Source organism: Nannospalax galili, unplaced genomic scaffold (assembly GCF_000622305.1).
Source record: "Nannospalax galili isolate Female #2095 unplaced genomic scaffold, S.galili_v1.0 scaffold336, whole genome shotgun sequence".
NCBI lineage: Eukaryota > Metazoa > Chordata > Mammalia > Rodentia > Spalacidae > Nannospalax > Nannospalax galili.
This window is the reverse complement of record NW_008343385.1, coordinates 9308679-9322289: the sequence shown is the minus strand read 5'-3', so window position 1 is coordinate 9322289 and position 13611 is coordinate 9308679. Positions and strand designations below refer to the sequence as shown.

The 13611-nt window shown below is 38.4% G+C and overlaps 1 protein-coding gene across 3 annotated transcripts in view; it reads right to left on the bottom strand.

The window, feature by feature from the left end:
- Nucleotides 1–13611, bottom strand: part of Txndc16 (thioredoxin domain containing 16) — a 98735-nt gene that overhangs the window by 12938 nt on the left and 72186 nt on the right. For all 3 annotated transcript variants that reach the window (XM_008839575.3, XM_029566691.1, XM_008839576.3), the window contains exons 13-17: nt 13107–13250; nt 12473–12532; nt 7478–7646; nt 5815–5951; nt 2767–2851 (exon numbers count right to left, since the gene is read on the bottom strand). In XM_008839575.3, the coding sequence (XP_008837797.1) occupies nt 2767–2851; nt 5815–5951; nt 7478–7646; nt 12473–12532; nt 13107–13250 (595 nt within the window). The remainder of the gene's footprint in view (nt 1–2766; nt 2852–5814; nt 5952–7477; nt 7647–12472; nt 12533–13106; nt 13251–13611) is intronic.

The following is a 13611-nucleotide window of genomic DNA, read 5'->3' as shown; positions in this document are numbered from 1 at the left end:
GAATGGGAAAAAATCTTCACCAGTGACACATCTGACAGAGGTTTAACATCCAGAATATATAAAGAACGCAAAAAACAAAGAAGCGAGAAACCAAATGACCCAATTTAAAAGATGGGCTAAAGATCTAAACAGAAAGTTCTCAAAGGAAGAAATAAAGATGGCTAAGAAACAGCTCAAAAAATGTTCAACACCGTTAGTAATTAGGGAAATGCAAATTAAAATCATCCTAAGGTATCACCTTTCCCCAATCAGACAGGCTAAGATCAAGAGAACAAATGATGCCATTTGGAGAAAGGGGAACTCTCATTTAAAACCACCCTAAGGTATCACCTCACCCCAATCAAACTGGCTAGGATCAAATGATACCAAATGCTGGCAAGGATATGGAGAAAGGGGAGCACTCATTCACTGCTGGTGGGATTGCAAACTTGTGCAGCCTCTTTGGAGAACAGTTTTGAGAACTCTTAAAAGACTGAAAATGAACCATATGACCTGGTTATACCACTCCTTGGCATATACCCAAAGACTCATCCTATTGTAGAGACACTTGTACAACCATGTTTGTTGCTGCTATTTTCACAATAGCTAAGAGATGGAAGCAACCTAAGTGTTCCTCAACTGGCGAGTGGTTAACAAAAATTTGGTATATTTACACAATGGAGTTCTATTTAGCAGTAAAGAAAGATGTAATAATGAAATTTGCTGGTAAATGGATGGATCTAGAAACTGTTATACTAAGTGAAGTAACACAGACTCAGAAAAACAAACAATGTATGCTCTCCCTCATATGTGGTTACTAGCACCAAATTCTTTTAAATTCCAGGTCCTTTTAATAAGATGCTATACAGCAGTCCCTTTTGCATGAAATAACTACCATCATCATGACTTCGGCTGAGCCCGATCACTAAACATAGTCACAACTGGACTAGCTGACGGTTGAGCTCATTCATTAAAGGAGTGCCAAGCAGGGTCACTGGACCCTCACCTGAGTATCTAGCCACTCCTCCCAGCCAATTAGTTCAGCCTTGGAAGACAAAAGAAAAATGAGGAAGACCCCAATAGAGGGATGCTTTTGGAAGCCCTTGCCAAGAAACTCCAATGGACTTTCATATGAACATTTGAAAATTGCCCTGTTCTGACTTTTTTTCTAGTTCCCTGTCTAGAACTTGTAATGCTAATTACTCTTGCCTTTACTTCTCCTTCACATCTCCTATACATGAATTCAAGGACTTGTCTCAAAAAAACAAAAACAAAGCTGGATCTGGTGGTGTACCCTCTGCCTGAGGCTTGCAAGCCTGAGCTCTGAAAAGGAAGGGACTTGTCAGTGTGTGTGCTGCCAGGCCACTTTATTTGGGTTTAGTTGCTTTGTGTACCCTTCCTCTTGGGAGACAGTGCTTTGCATGTGATTAAGCAAACATGGCCTGGTTTCTAAAATAGAAGGTAAGCCTTTTACATTGGAGAGCTCTGAGAAGGAAGATGTAGTTCCAACTGTAGTCCCTGTGGAGCCTAACGCCTGTAATACCGATCTGGTCTTTTTTTCTTAATTAAAAAAATTTATTGCCAGGCATGGTGGTGTATGCCTTTAATCCCAGCACTCGGGAGGCAGAAGCTGGCGGATCTCTGTGAGTTCCAGGCCAGCCTGGTTTACATAGTGAGTTCCAGGCCAGCTAAAGTTTTTGTAAAAAATTTCTTTTAAAAAAGACCAAAAAAAAAAAAAAGAAAGAAAGAAAAAGATCTTAACTCTTCCAGAACAAAGAAAATTACAGTATTATAAAAGGTTAATAAAGACCTCATGTTTCAGATCACCCAAAGGAAGCACACCAACTGGTTATAAATAAAACACTCTGAAAACCCAGTACTGGTCTAGCTCTTTGTATCTTAATACAAGCTGACAGCAGAAAATAATAGGTGATTATATGCTACCAGATAGACAGATCTCATGTTTCCTGGTTTAGTATACACAAGTCACAAAATGACTGAATTCATGAAATGATCAAAAGTTTCACCATCAAAGACAGTGTTCAAAATGAGATTTGAGCTCAGACATCAGAATTAGTAATATTATAGTCAAAAGGTCAAAAACAGGCACTACTGGGGCTTAGTAAGTTTATCAAAAGTGAGCCATTAATGTGAAATCTGAGTGTATTAATAGCAATCTCCAAATTTCCATGATAGGAATTGAAGTATTTTGGTAATCCACGAAGTTCCACCTTTCACAGACAGCAACTTGAGTTTTAATATGTGTTTTAGACATTCTTTGACAGAAAATAAAAACTCAAGACACTCAATAAGTAAAAAATCTCTGAAGGCTCCAAAGAAAACCCAAATTGCAGGTAGCAGAACCCAAAGAGGAAAACTTAGAAAGGAGCATGAACAAGTATGTTCCCAAGATCACCCCATGGGTGCTCCAAGCGTGCTTAAGAAGCTAAGCAGCATGGTACTTTCCAGACAGATCTTCCTGGAAGGAAATTTAAAATCTGGAATACTGGGGGTAGGGGAAGGGAGGCAGATGTAGAGATGGGAGAGGGGCAGGGAGATGGTAGAGAGGACAGGACAAGTCAGGGTAGGTGATCAATCAAAACTCAGTATGGATGAAAATGCCATAAGGAAACCTGTTACTTAGAACACTAATTAAAATTAATTTTTTTAAAAAACTGATTGATTTATGATTCTGCGCTCTCTCTTCGTATCAGCTGTGTCAAGATACCAACACTTTCCATTAACAAAGCTTCATCCTCCCCCAAACCAGAGGAGCAACAAACTTACAGTCTCCAAACATCGTTCTCAGAATAGACTCCAGTGATGACATATCCTTTCAGAGAGTTTCCTGCTTCCACAAAGTCTTCTTTTGCTATAGATACACAGACAAAGACAGAGCTGAGAAACCTTTGATGTTACGAGTGCTACTCCACTGCTGAGCAGACATGGACGGCAGTGCCTCACTATTATTAAATTATAGAGATAAAATATGTCAGTGCAGATAGTTTACAAAACTAAACAGCTCTAAACTAAAGCTATTCTTATATTGTGTAAGAGATGCAAATTGATGTGACAGATTCTAGGTTCCTAAACAAATGTACTCCGAATGTCTTCTAAGATTTGTAGTACTCTTAATCATAAAAAATAACCAAGACAAGGAAAATGGAGACAGCTGTCTATATGCAGCCCAGAAAGAGGAACAGGTTGCGACATGGCTACATCTTAAAACTAGAAAACATCAAAATACTCACCCATGTGCAAAAAATAGAACACTAGAAATTCTAGGGCTCGAGCCCTGTGCAAGGGTTGTACAACTATGAGGGTTTTATGTCTTATTTGTGAATTTTCTATAATATATTTTTGTTACTGTTGAATTTTGACTTTGTGTATCAGTCTTCTTCCAAATAGGCAAATTTCAAAAATAACTATTATCTCTATAGATTTCTGAACACATTTTCACAAATTAATAACATATTCTACATCATATTAACAATTATCTTATAACCAAGAAGTAAGTTTGAGTTTAGGAACTGCTCTTAAGCACTGAGCCATCTCTACAGCCCCCAGGTACAGTTTCTTGTACTGATCCCCTATATTAAATTCCTCCTATAATTTACCATTAGAAAACATTTTCTTCATGGATGAATCAGTACCCTAACTTGTATGTTGCAACTTATTATATAACAATGATGGCAACGTGACACCTTTCTGTTTCTAGTTACCATCCCAATAATCAGGGGCTGTTTTGTGAGCAACTGCAGTGTTCTCTGGGCTTACCACATAAATATCCCCTACTATTTTATTATGTAAACTCTTTATCCCTGTTTTAATGGCTTTGTGCTTTTTATTGTCTAAAGACTCAAATTCTTCTGGAAATAGTCCTAGTACGGACAGAAGTGAAAACTTCAGAGCACCTGAAGTACAGAGACAAAGTCAACGGCAGACACAAAACACTGAAAAGAGAAAGAAAAACACAAATCTGTTCCCTTCTTAATTTTGTATAAAAATGATACACAAGAAAAAGCTGAACCTTCTAGATTCTGTCCTCTAAGATGGTAGGCCACTTGTTCACGTTTGTACTATTTATTTTAAGTAAATTCATTTAGCTGTTAACTCATTTAGCTGAAAACAGCATGAAGATATGACCAATAACACATGTGAATAGACTTAAAACAATAAAGATGATAAATTTTATGTATATTTTAATACAATTTTCAAAATTATTTTTATGGGGTTGAAGAGATGGCTCAGTGGTTAAGAGCACTGGCTTCATTTGCAGAGGACCTGGGTTTGGTTCCCGGCACCCACATGACAGCTAACAACTGTCTGTAACTCCAGTTCCAGGAGATCCGACGCCCTCTTCTGGCCTCCATGGGCATTGTATGACATAAGTGCATCTGTATAAAACCAGGCAAAACACACAAATTTTTTAACATATATTTTAAAGATATTTTATTATTTTCTTTATGTGTATGAGTATATTGCCTGCATGTAAGTGCACCCATGTAATGCAATGCCCACATAACACAATTTACAGAAGATCAGATAAAGTTACTCTACTGGGAATCTATTCCCATTAACTAGTCCAAAACCTACACAAAGAATCAAGAGTTTTCTTCATATACAGAAGGAAAAAAACATAAATATTATTTGTAGACAATTTATTGTGGTATTTATAGATATAAATATTCAAACTATTAACCCATACATTTATGAACAATACTAGTCATGTGGGGAAATGTACAAATATAACATTAAACAAAAATAACAAGATATTAACCTGGCCACACTGCTGTAGCCCAAATGCATTAAAACATAGATATAAATATGCAATATACAGATATGTAGAAAAGAGATGGAGAGAATGACATCAAATTTAACAGCATTCCTCTGACATTACATGTAATTGACTGGATTAAAAAAATACTGTAGGGCACTAATGGGCACAATTCTGGAGAAATCAGTGAGGTTGTTTCCATGACCCCCTATTTCTAGGTCCTGGACTGGATTAAAAGGAAAAAGGAGGAAGCCAGCTGAGCATCAACGTTCCTGTTTCCTGGCCTGCCAATATGTAAGCAAGTCATCTCCCACTCCTGCTGCCACGTCCACCCTGCCACGATGGACTGTACCCTCTGTGAGCAGAACTAAGCCCTTAAGTTGCTTAGATATTTGGTCACAGAAACAAGAAAAAATAATATAATTCTGTGCATAATTATGATATAAGCTTTTCTTCAAATTTTTCTCTATATTTAAACTTGACTATAAGAAGATAGTCTTTTAAACAACTAGAAAACAATGAGTGTTTTAATTATGTAATCTAAAAGCTCAACCTAGGTTCAATGGGTTAAGTATTCAACCCACAGATACCACATTAAAAAGAAAAAAAAAAGCCTGGTGTGGTGGCGCATGCCTTTAATCCCAACACTTCGGAGGCAGAGGCAGGTGGATCTTTGTGAGTTTGAGGCCAGCCTGGTCTACACAGTGAGTTCCAGGACAGCTGGGGCTACAAGGAGACCCTGTCTCAAAAAAGACACCCCCCCCCCATAAAAAGTCTGGCCATAGCACCACACATCTGTAATCCTACCATTGTGTCACTGGGAGAAAGAGGCAGGAGGATCCCAGGGGCTTGTTGGCCAGCCAATGTAGCCAGTCAGCAGCAAGTTCACTGAGAGAGTCTGTTTCAAAGAATAAGGTGAAGAGCCATAGAAGAAGACACCACCCAGCATTGACTTGTCTACACATACGTACTCACTCTCACTCTCTCTCTTAATCTCGCTCTCACTCTGTAAAATAAAATGGCATGAAATAAACAAATACAAGTTCAACTCTACTTACCTGTTGTCATGGATGGACTAAATAATCCCAGTACTGACACACTAGCATAGGTAAATAGGTCTTTATATAATTCTCCACTTAAATATTTTTCTGCTTCTTGGATTGATGCTATGTTCACTGGCCATGAAATCCTATTGCTGGAGGAATAAATAATTATATTCAAAATTATTTTTTAGAGATATTTTGCAGTTTGTAGAAAAAAACATACTGAACCTAGGAAATGATGTTATTACACAGAATATTTGACAAAATAAATAACTATTCTTTAAAAAAAACTCAGTCTTGGCCCAACAAACTATCTCGATTGGTATAGTAGTGTACTTTTATCTTGGGTATAATTAACAGCTGTCTAATTGGACATAAAGCCTGCTTGATGGGAGAAAAATCATGCATGGTAAACATAGCCAAGTACACATGGCTAGAATAGGTCAGAGACCCTAGAAGAAAATGTATTTCCTATCATTTCCCTAGACCAATGTAATTTCTTACTGTGTTTTTTTAAATGTGTATGAGTGTTTTGCTTGCACATAAGTGCACTCATGCGTGCAACACCTGCAGAGGCCAGAAGGAAGCACTGGATCCCCTGGAACCTAGAGTTCAGATAGTTGCTAGCCACCATGTGGGTGCCAGCAACCGAATCCAGGTCCTCTGCCAAGAGCAACCTGTGTTTTTAATGCTGAACCATCTCTCCAGTTCTCTTACTATATTTTAAATACATAGCCTTATATTTACAGACTAGTGTACATCTTACCACTCATCAAGGAAGCTTCTTTTTGCAACAGATAGAAACTATTACAACGTTCTACCACTGGTGAAATGCAGAGAATGAGTGACTGTGAGGTGCCCAATCCTAAGTGACACGTCTACCATGCAACCTCTACACCAAAGGTACAGGGAGCATCTCGAAAGGGGAGCAAAAAAGATTTTAAGAGCCAGAGGGACAAGACACCCAATGCTAGTTAATGCGCTAGACATGACAGGGAAGCTGCACCATGAGATCTGCATGGTGTGGTAGTCTAATGAGATCTGAATGACAAAACCAGTGTCATGCCAAGGTGGATGGGAGGAATGTCTCCAGGTCCCACTTCAAGATGAAGAGCTACAAGCAATCATTGGATGCTAAGGGAGGGAGAATCAGTTTTCTCCAGGGACGAGCTCCTTGAGAGTTACCTTATACCAAATGGACAGCCCTAAACATAGGTACACATAAAAGCACCACTAAGTGGATTCAGTGGAATATGTTGTGTGTGTGGGGGGGTGTGCAGGTATATATGTATGTATATAATATATATGTAACAGTAACAATCAAACAAGAGGACGAAAATTTGAGGAGGAGTTGGGGGATACGGGAGGAGTTGGAGGGGGACTGGGAGGGATGAAAATAATACAAAGACAATAATCATGTATGAAATTCCCAAAAAGTGAAAAATAAAATTTTAACTTTTCTATACACAAAATAGTAGAAATAAAATGTAAGAGCTTTTTAAAAAAGGTCTCACTAAACCAAAGTGATAGAACAGTGCACAAACCCTCATTATCAATATTTCCTCTATGATCTCAATTCTAGAATTCTCTCAAATCTATTAAAAGCATGTTAACAGGCTGAGAGTTACAACTGCAGACCCCCAAACTTAGAGATCGCAGAATGAAGCTAAATACTTACAGCTGGATGAACTTCAGGAGCTCTTTAGTTCCCAACATGCCAGCATATGACACTGGGCTCTCGCCTGCCTTATACATCTTTACAGCAGGAAGTGCAGTAACATTTTGCTTAGTACAGACGTCAGACCAATCTGCACAGTTTATTCTAGTGAGAAGTAGAGTGGACATGCCTAAATTAAAGGAAAACACCCATTTTACAAATACTAATGTAGAATGTTCCAATCCCACCCCGCATGACATGCCCCTGCTGAAACTCTTCCTCTGATCTCTGTAGCACCTTCCCCTACTGGCTTTCTCTCCCTGCCTCCTGAGACTTCTATTACTGGAGGTCAGAGCTCCTTAAGTCTCAGTCTAAACTGCCTTTGCTTCTTGCTTTACACTAGTTCTCAATCCTAACACCTAACGATCTAATAAAACCTACACTTGTGTCTTTGGTCTCACCTCCTCCTTGAAGTTCCAAACCCGGGTATCCTTGCTGGCTTCTCTGAAACTACCTGACCAAAGCCGAATATTGTTTCCCTCCTGTGCACTGTAAAGGGTGCACACTTGTGCAGCTCAGGAAACAATGCGCCATCCTGCCTCCCTCTTAAGTCCCCCATGCCTAGTCAATCAGTATCTTTTTAACTTTACCACTCAAAGCTTAAGTGGGTCCTATCATTTTCCACTCCTCTGTACTGCTAGCATTTACCATTTCTTCTGGGTAACTACAGCAGGCTTCTCACCTCCCTTACTCAATGTCTCTACAGTAGTGGTAGATATCTTCTTCAAACTCAGATCTGTTCTGGCACCATGCTATTCTCCACCCAACCCCAGAACTGTTTTGCAACCAGCCCATCCCTAGTAAGCGTTGTAGGGGTTGGTGAGTCTCACTGCTTCCAGGAAGCCTTCCCTGGCACCTTAATTTACACCAGGTTCCTTTGCTACCTGTTCTGACAGAACTGCACTCCTTTCTCCTTTCCTTAGCTCCTTTTGTAACTCTGTGCTCATCTGCATTACCTGATTAATGTCTCTAGAAGAGAGTGCCTTGAGAGAAGGGACTGTACATTATCCACTACTGACATGAGTATCGACAGCACTCCTTGCTCAAAGCACCTATCTGGGCTTAGCTATCCAAAATCTCTTTTCAATCTGGGAAGATGCACAGAATATAAAGTATAAATTCTTACTTATTGTATAATTAAAGTAAAATTCTCTGAATAAGTAAATTATTAGAAGAAAAAGAGATTAAACAAAAACTAAAACAAGTACCACATAATCCAGCTGCAGAAAGGCAGTGACAAATTCTAATAAAATGAGCTTTACTATATTAGATTAAGAAATGTCCCTATCTGCTGGGAGGTGGCGAGAGTCAGTCTCTTTCAAAGATGTGACTCTTGGCAAGTTAACTAGGCTCCAGTGGATGAGCTTTTGGGGGAAACAAAAAGGACATTTCGGGAAACAAATTTAGACTCTATAGGCAATACATACACACACACACACACACACACACACACACACAGAGTAGAGTACATTAAATGGGGCAGGGCAGTAAAGGGAGGTACAGATAGGGAAGGGGCTCTAAATATAAAATTGTATTGTATGAAACTCACAAAAATTCAATTAAAAAAAGAAATATCCATATCAATTTAGGATAGTAAAACAAAACCACAATTCAAATTGTGAAATGTATTATTTTAGTATTTTGTCATTAAAAGTATTTAATAATGGAAATCACCTTCAAACTTTAAAATATTCTAGCTCACAGAGGTAATAATATCACTTCAGATTTAGTGTTGCCAGTGCTTGGTACACAAACAGTGTGAATCTTCACTCTACCTTGAGAACTTAGCACAATGTTACAGTAGAGGCCCCATAAAAATGCGGGAATGTACACTGCCATTCCTTTATAAAGTAAAAATGGTTAAGTTGAAGTTTATTAATACTTGAACATCCAATGAACTAATAAAAACAGGTGAGCCCTCATTCCTTCTAAAATCAAACCTGCTAAAGTCACTCCTCTGCAAAGTCCTCTGTAATCATGTCATAAGAATTTAGTGACCCTTGTTCATTCATCTAGAATGTTATTTTACACCTAAATACAGTGAATATTGTATTACAGACAGTTCTTTTCCCAAGGTAATCATCCTCAACATGCCAATCCCTCCAAAAAATATTCTTTTGTCCTTACAAAGTTGAAAACTTGGATCTTTAGCTTTCTGAGGAAGAACACTGACACATTATAAAGGTTATAAGGCTGCTGATACTGAAGGAAGTGATGTAAAAGTTTTTCTTTTCTAGAAAGTAGTTTCAACATTCCTGTTTCAATTTGAATAGTTTATATGATGAAATGCTTCTAGTACTACATCCCATAAATTTTGCCAGTTTTGTCTTCAAACAGAATTTCCAATTTGGGGTGTGGGGGGATCTATTTTCTTTGACTTGGATACTATCAAGTATAAAAGTTTGACATTTGCTGCCACCTTGTGGCTGAGGAAAAAATATTCATTGTCTTGGAGCCCCAGCCCCCCCCCAAACCCAAACTTTTTCTCAAGATGTCAACATTAAAGACAACAATGTAGGGTAAATTATTGTCCAAAGTACTACAATATTTTCCTAACTTAATTTGGGATGTGCATCGCTGGGCAGGGCATATGTCCTACATTTTGCTTGGAAGGAGAAAAGGCCAGATGTACAATTATACAGAGATTCCTGGCTGTAGTCAGTAGTTTGGCTGGATGGTTGGGCACTTGGAAGGAGTAAGATTTGAGAAATAAGAAGTAAGAGAGAAAGACATGTGGAGAAGAGGTACGAAGATAGATATCACCAAATGGGCAAAGGATGCAAAGATACTTGTAGCCCATGTAAGTGCTTCAGCAGAGGAGTTCAGTAACCAAGTAGATGGAATGACCCGTCGTGTGGATAGTCAACCTCTTTCACTGTCATCTCCCTTTGCACCCATGAACAGTGTTCATGTTAGTAAAGGTTATGCATGGGCTTGACAACATGAGCTCACAGTCACCAAGGCTAACCTGGCCACAGCTGCTGGGTTCCAAATCTGCCGTCAACAAAGAGCAACACGAGTCCCCCATATGGCACCATTCCCTGAGGTCACCAGCCAGCAACGTGGTTTTTTGAGGGTCTCTCACTATGCAGCCCTGGCTGATCTGGAACTTTCTATGTAAACCAGACTGGCCTCGAACTCACAGAGATCCACTGGCTTCTGCCTCTCGAGTGCTGGGATTAAAGGCGTGAGCCACCATGCCTGGCTCTTTAAATCCCTTTTAATATATTAATTCTAACAGTTCTATATCTCTAGAGAATCCTAACAAGTACAACCTGAAAATCTGAATTAGATAATGTTCCAAAATCTGAATGTCTTTGAGCATTAACATAAGTACAAGTAGAACATTCCATGAGACTTACGTGAAAGATTTTGATCAGAAAAATAAGGAAAATACAGTATAAAATATCTTCATGCTTTGCATATTAGGATGTATGTAAACCACAAATGAATTTCATGTTTAGCTTTTGGTTCCAGCCCTAAGACATCTTAGTATATGTACCAAGTACTCCAAATTAAAAAACAATCCAAAACACCTCTGTACCTCAGCATTTCAGGTCTGGAATATTCAACCTGTATAGACTTCAACACAAATGCAGAACACTATACTTATACCATGTACCGCAACATTAAGCCACAAGAGCTTCCAAAACAGTCCATGTACCTGACATCTAATTACTACTTGTTATGCTTGTTTGTTTGAGGCAGGGTCTCACTATGTATCCCTCACTGACCTAGAGCTCCCTATGTACACTAGGCTGGGCTGGAACTCACAGAGATCTGCCTGCCTCTGCCTCCCAAATGCTGGGGTGCCACCATGCCCAGCTAGAACTGTTATTCATAAAGAACATAGAAAATAAAAAGAAAAGTTAAGTCCTGGGTTGGTTATCAGCTTTTTTAAAATTCTAAACCTACATACAACTCAAAACTCAACGGCAACATTCCCAGAAGAGCTAAGTTAATAAGCCTGTTTAACAGTAATCACTTTTATTTATAAGATAAACAGAACAAGAAAAATTATTGATACATTTTCTCCTATTCAAATGATTTCAAAACATTATCCATGCCTATTTTATCACTACCTCTTTTTAAAAAAATACCTTATTATTTTTATTTTATGTGTATGAGTGTACTTCCTGCATGTGAGTGCACCCGTGTCATGCATTGTAGCGGAGGTCAGAAGAGGGCTTCAGATTCCCCTGAAACTGGAGTTAACGATGGTTCATAGCCACCATGTGGATGCTGGGAATCGAACCTGGGTCCTCTGCAAGAGCAGTCAGTGCTCTTAACCGCTGAGCCATCTCTCCAGCCCCTCATCACTACCTCTTACTAACAGGCCTCCCTATTTCTCCCTGTAACCTTGCTGGAAAGATGCCATGGAAATTTTGGGTTAAAGCCTCACCTAAATTTGCTATCGCTGGATCAGGTTTCAGAGAATATTTAAATAAAAAAGATTCTCACTATCAGGAAATAGCCTAGTCCATGAGGATCTAACTTAGCTTCAAGAACACTGACTAGGGCTGGAAAGAAGGCTCAGCAGTTAAGAGCACTGGTTCTTCTTGCAGAAGACCTGTCAGTTCCTAGCACCCACATGGTGGCTCAGCCATCCATAACTCCAGTTCCAGGGGATCCAATGCCCTCTTCTGACCTTCACTGGCACTGCACATGCATGGTGCACTTACATACAAGTGGGCAAAACACCCAAAGTAGGCACTCAATAAATATGTGCTGAATGGCTTAATTTAACAGATGATTCCCCTTGTTTCTATGAAATACAGTCCTATGACGTAACCAAAGTAAATGATTATGAACTTTTCTGATACTCTTGTTTATTCATTTAACCTTGGTGATGGAATCTGAAAATTATGTCATTTTTCTACATCTTTATAGTAACAGTTTTACAAAAAGCTTTGTATTAGGATCAGAAAATTAAGTATGCATACCACAGGATAATACCTTTCAATTTAATTGCCACATCAATATAAGACTGCAGAAATGCCATGGAGACTGCATGCCCTATATTAAAATGAGAAAGTTCAACAGATGTTAGAAGATGTTATCCCCAGAGCACCTATACCTACCTCTCCCTCCCTCCCCCTCTCATATACACACACAGATTTATGAGTATTTCCAAAATTATCATTTCCAAATGAGAAATATCCTAATACAGAGGACTCAGTGTTATCCAACCACTTACAAGGATTCCAAACACAACTAATCTTTTCATTCATACTGCAAATAATATAGCTGAATGGTTATTATGGCTATTATTTGAAAATAAAAAATATTTCCTGTATGTCTATACAAATGTTGATGAATTTAAAATAACTGCCCCGAATCACACTAGTTTTCAAAATTAATTAGCTGAATTTCTAGTCTAATCATTAACCTTCCATTTGTAAATTACATATCTAGAAAATATATAATGTTTTATTTCTCAGAATAAGAAATAAATGCCTCAATGTATGCAGTCTACTTGAGACAGAAAACTATGTCACTTTACAGTGTGCAAAATATAGAGTGCAAATAAAACCATCTATTTTAAATGCTCTCATATGTAATGCAGTATCCTTTCAAGACTCATACTCACAACCAGCATAGAAGAGCACTATGCTGTCAGAAGTCATCACTGTCACATTAAATGTCTCCGCTGTCAACTCCACTGTCAGCTCCAAAGGTAAATGCCTCTTCCTATCTCTGTAAACTGTTTCTGCCACTTCATCATCTTGAATATCTAAAATGTTTTTTAAAAAGAAATTATTTTTGGGCTGGGCATGGTGGCACATATCTTTTAATTCCAGCATTCAGGAGGCATAGGCAGGTAGATCTCTGTGAGATTGAGGCCAGCCTGGTCTTTCTGGTGAGTTCCAGGACAGCTGGGGCTACAGGGAGACCCTGTCTCATAAGGACAAAAACAAACAAACAAACAAACAAACAAGTTAATTTAAATATGGATTACATAATGAAAAGTAAATTCTCACAAGATATATGAAAATTTGACACTTTATAAAAACTTTATGCTATATAAAGTTAAAATGTGTAATATTTTAAAAAAGTTCTCAGATGCCTGGACTTTTATCTTAAATGACTCTTGG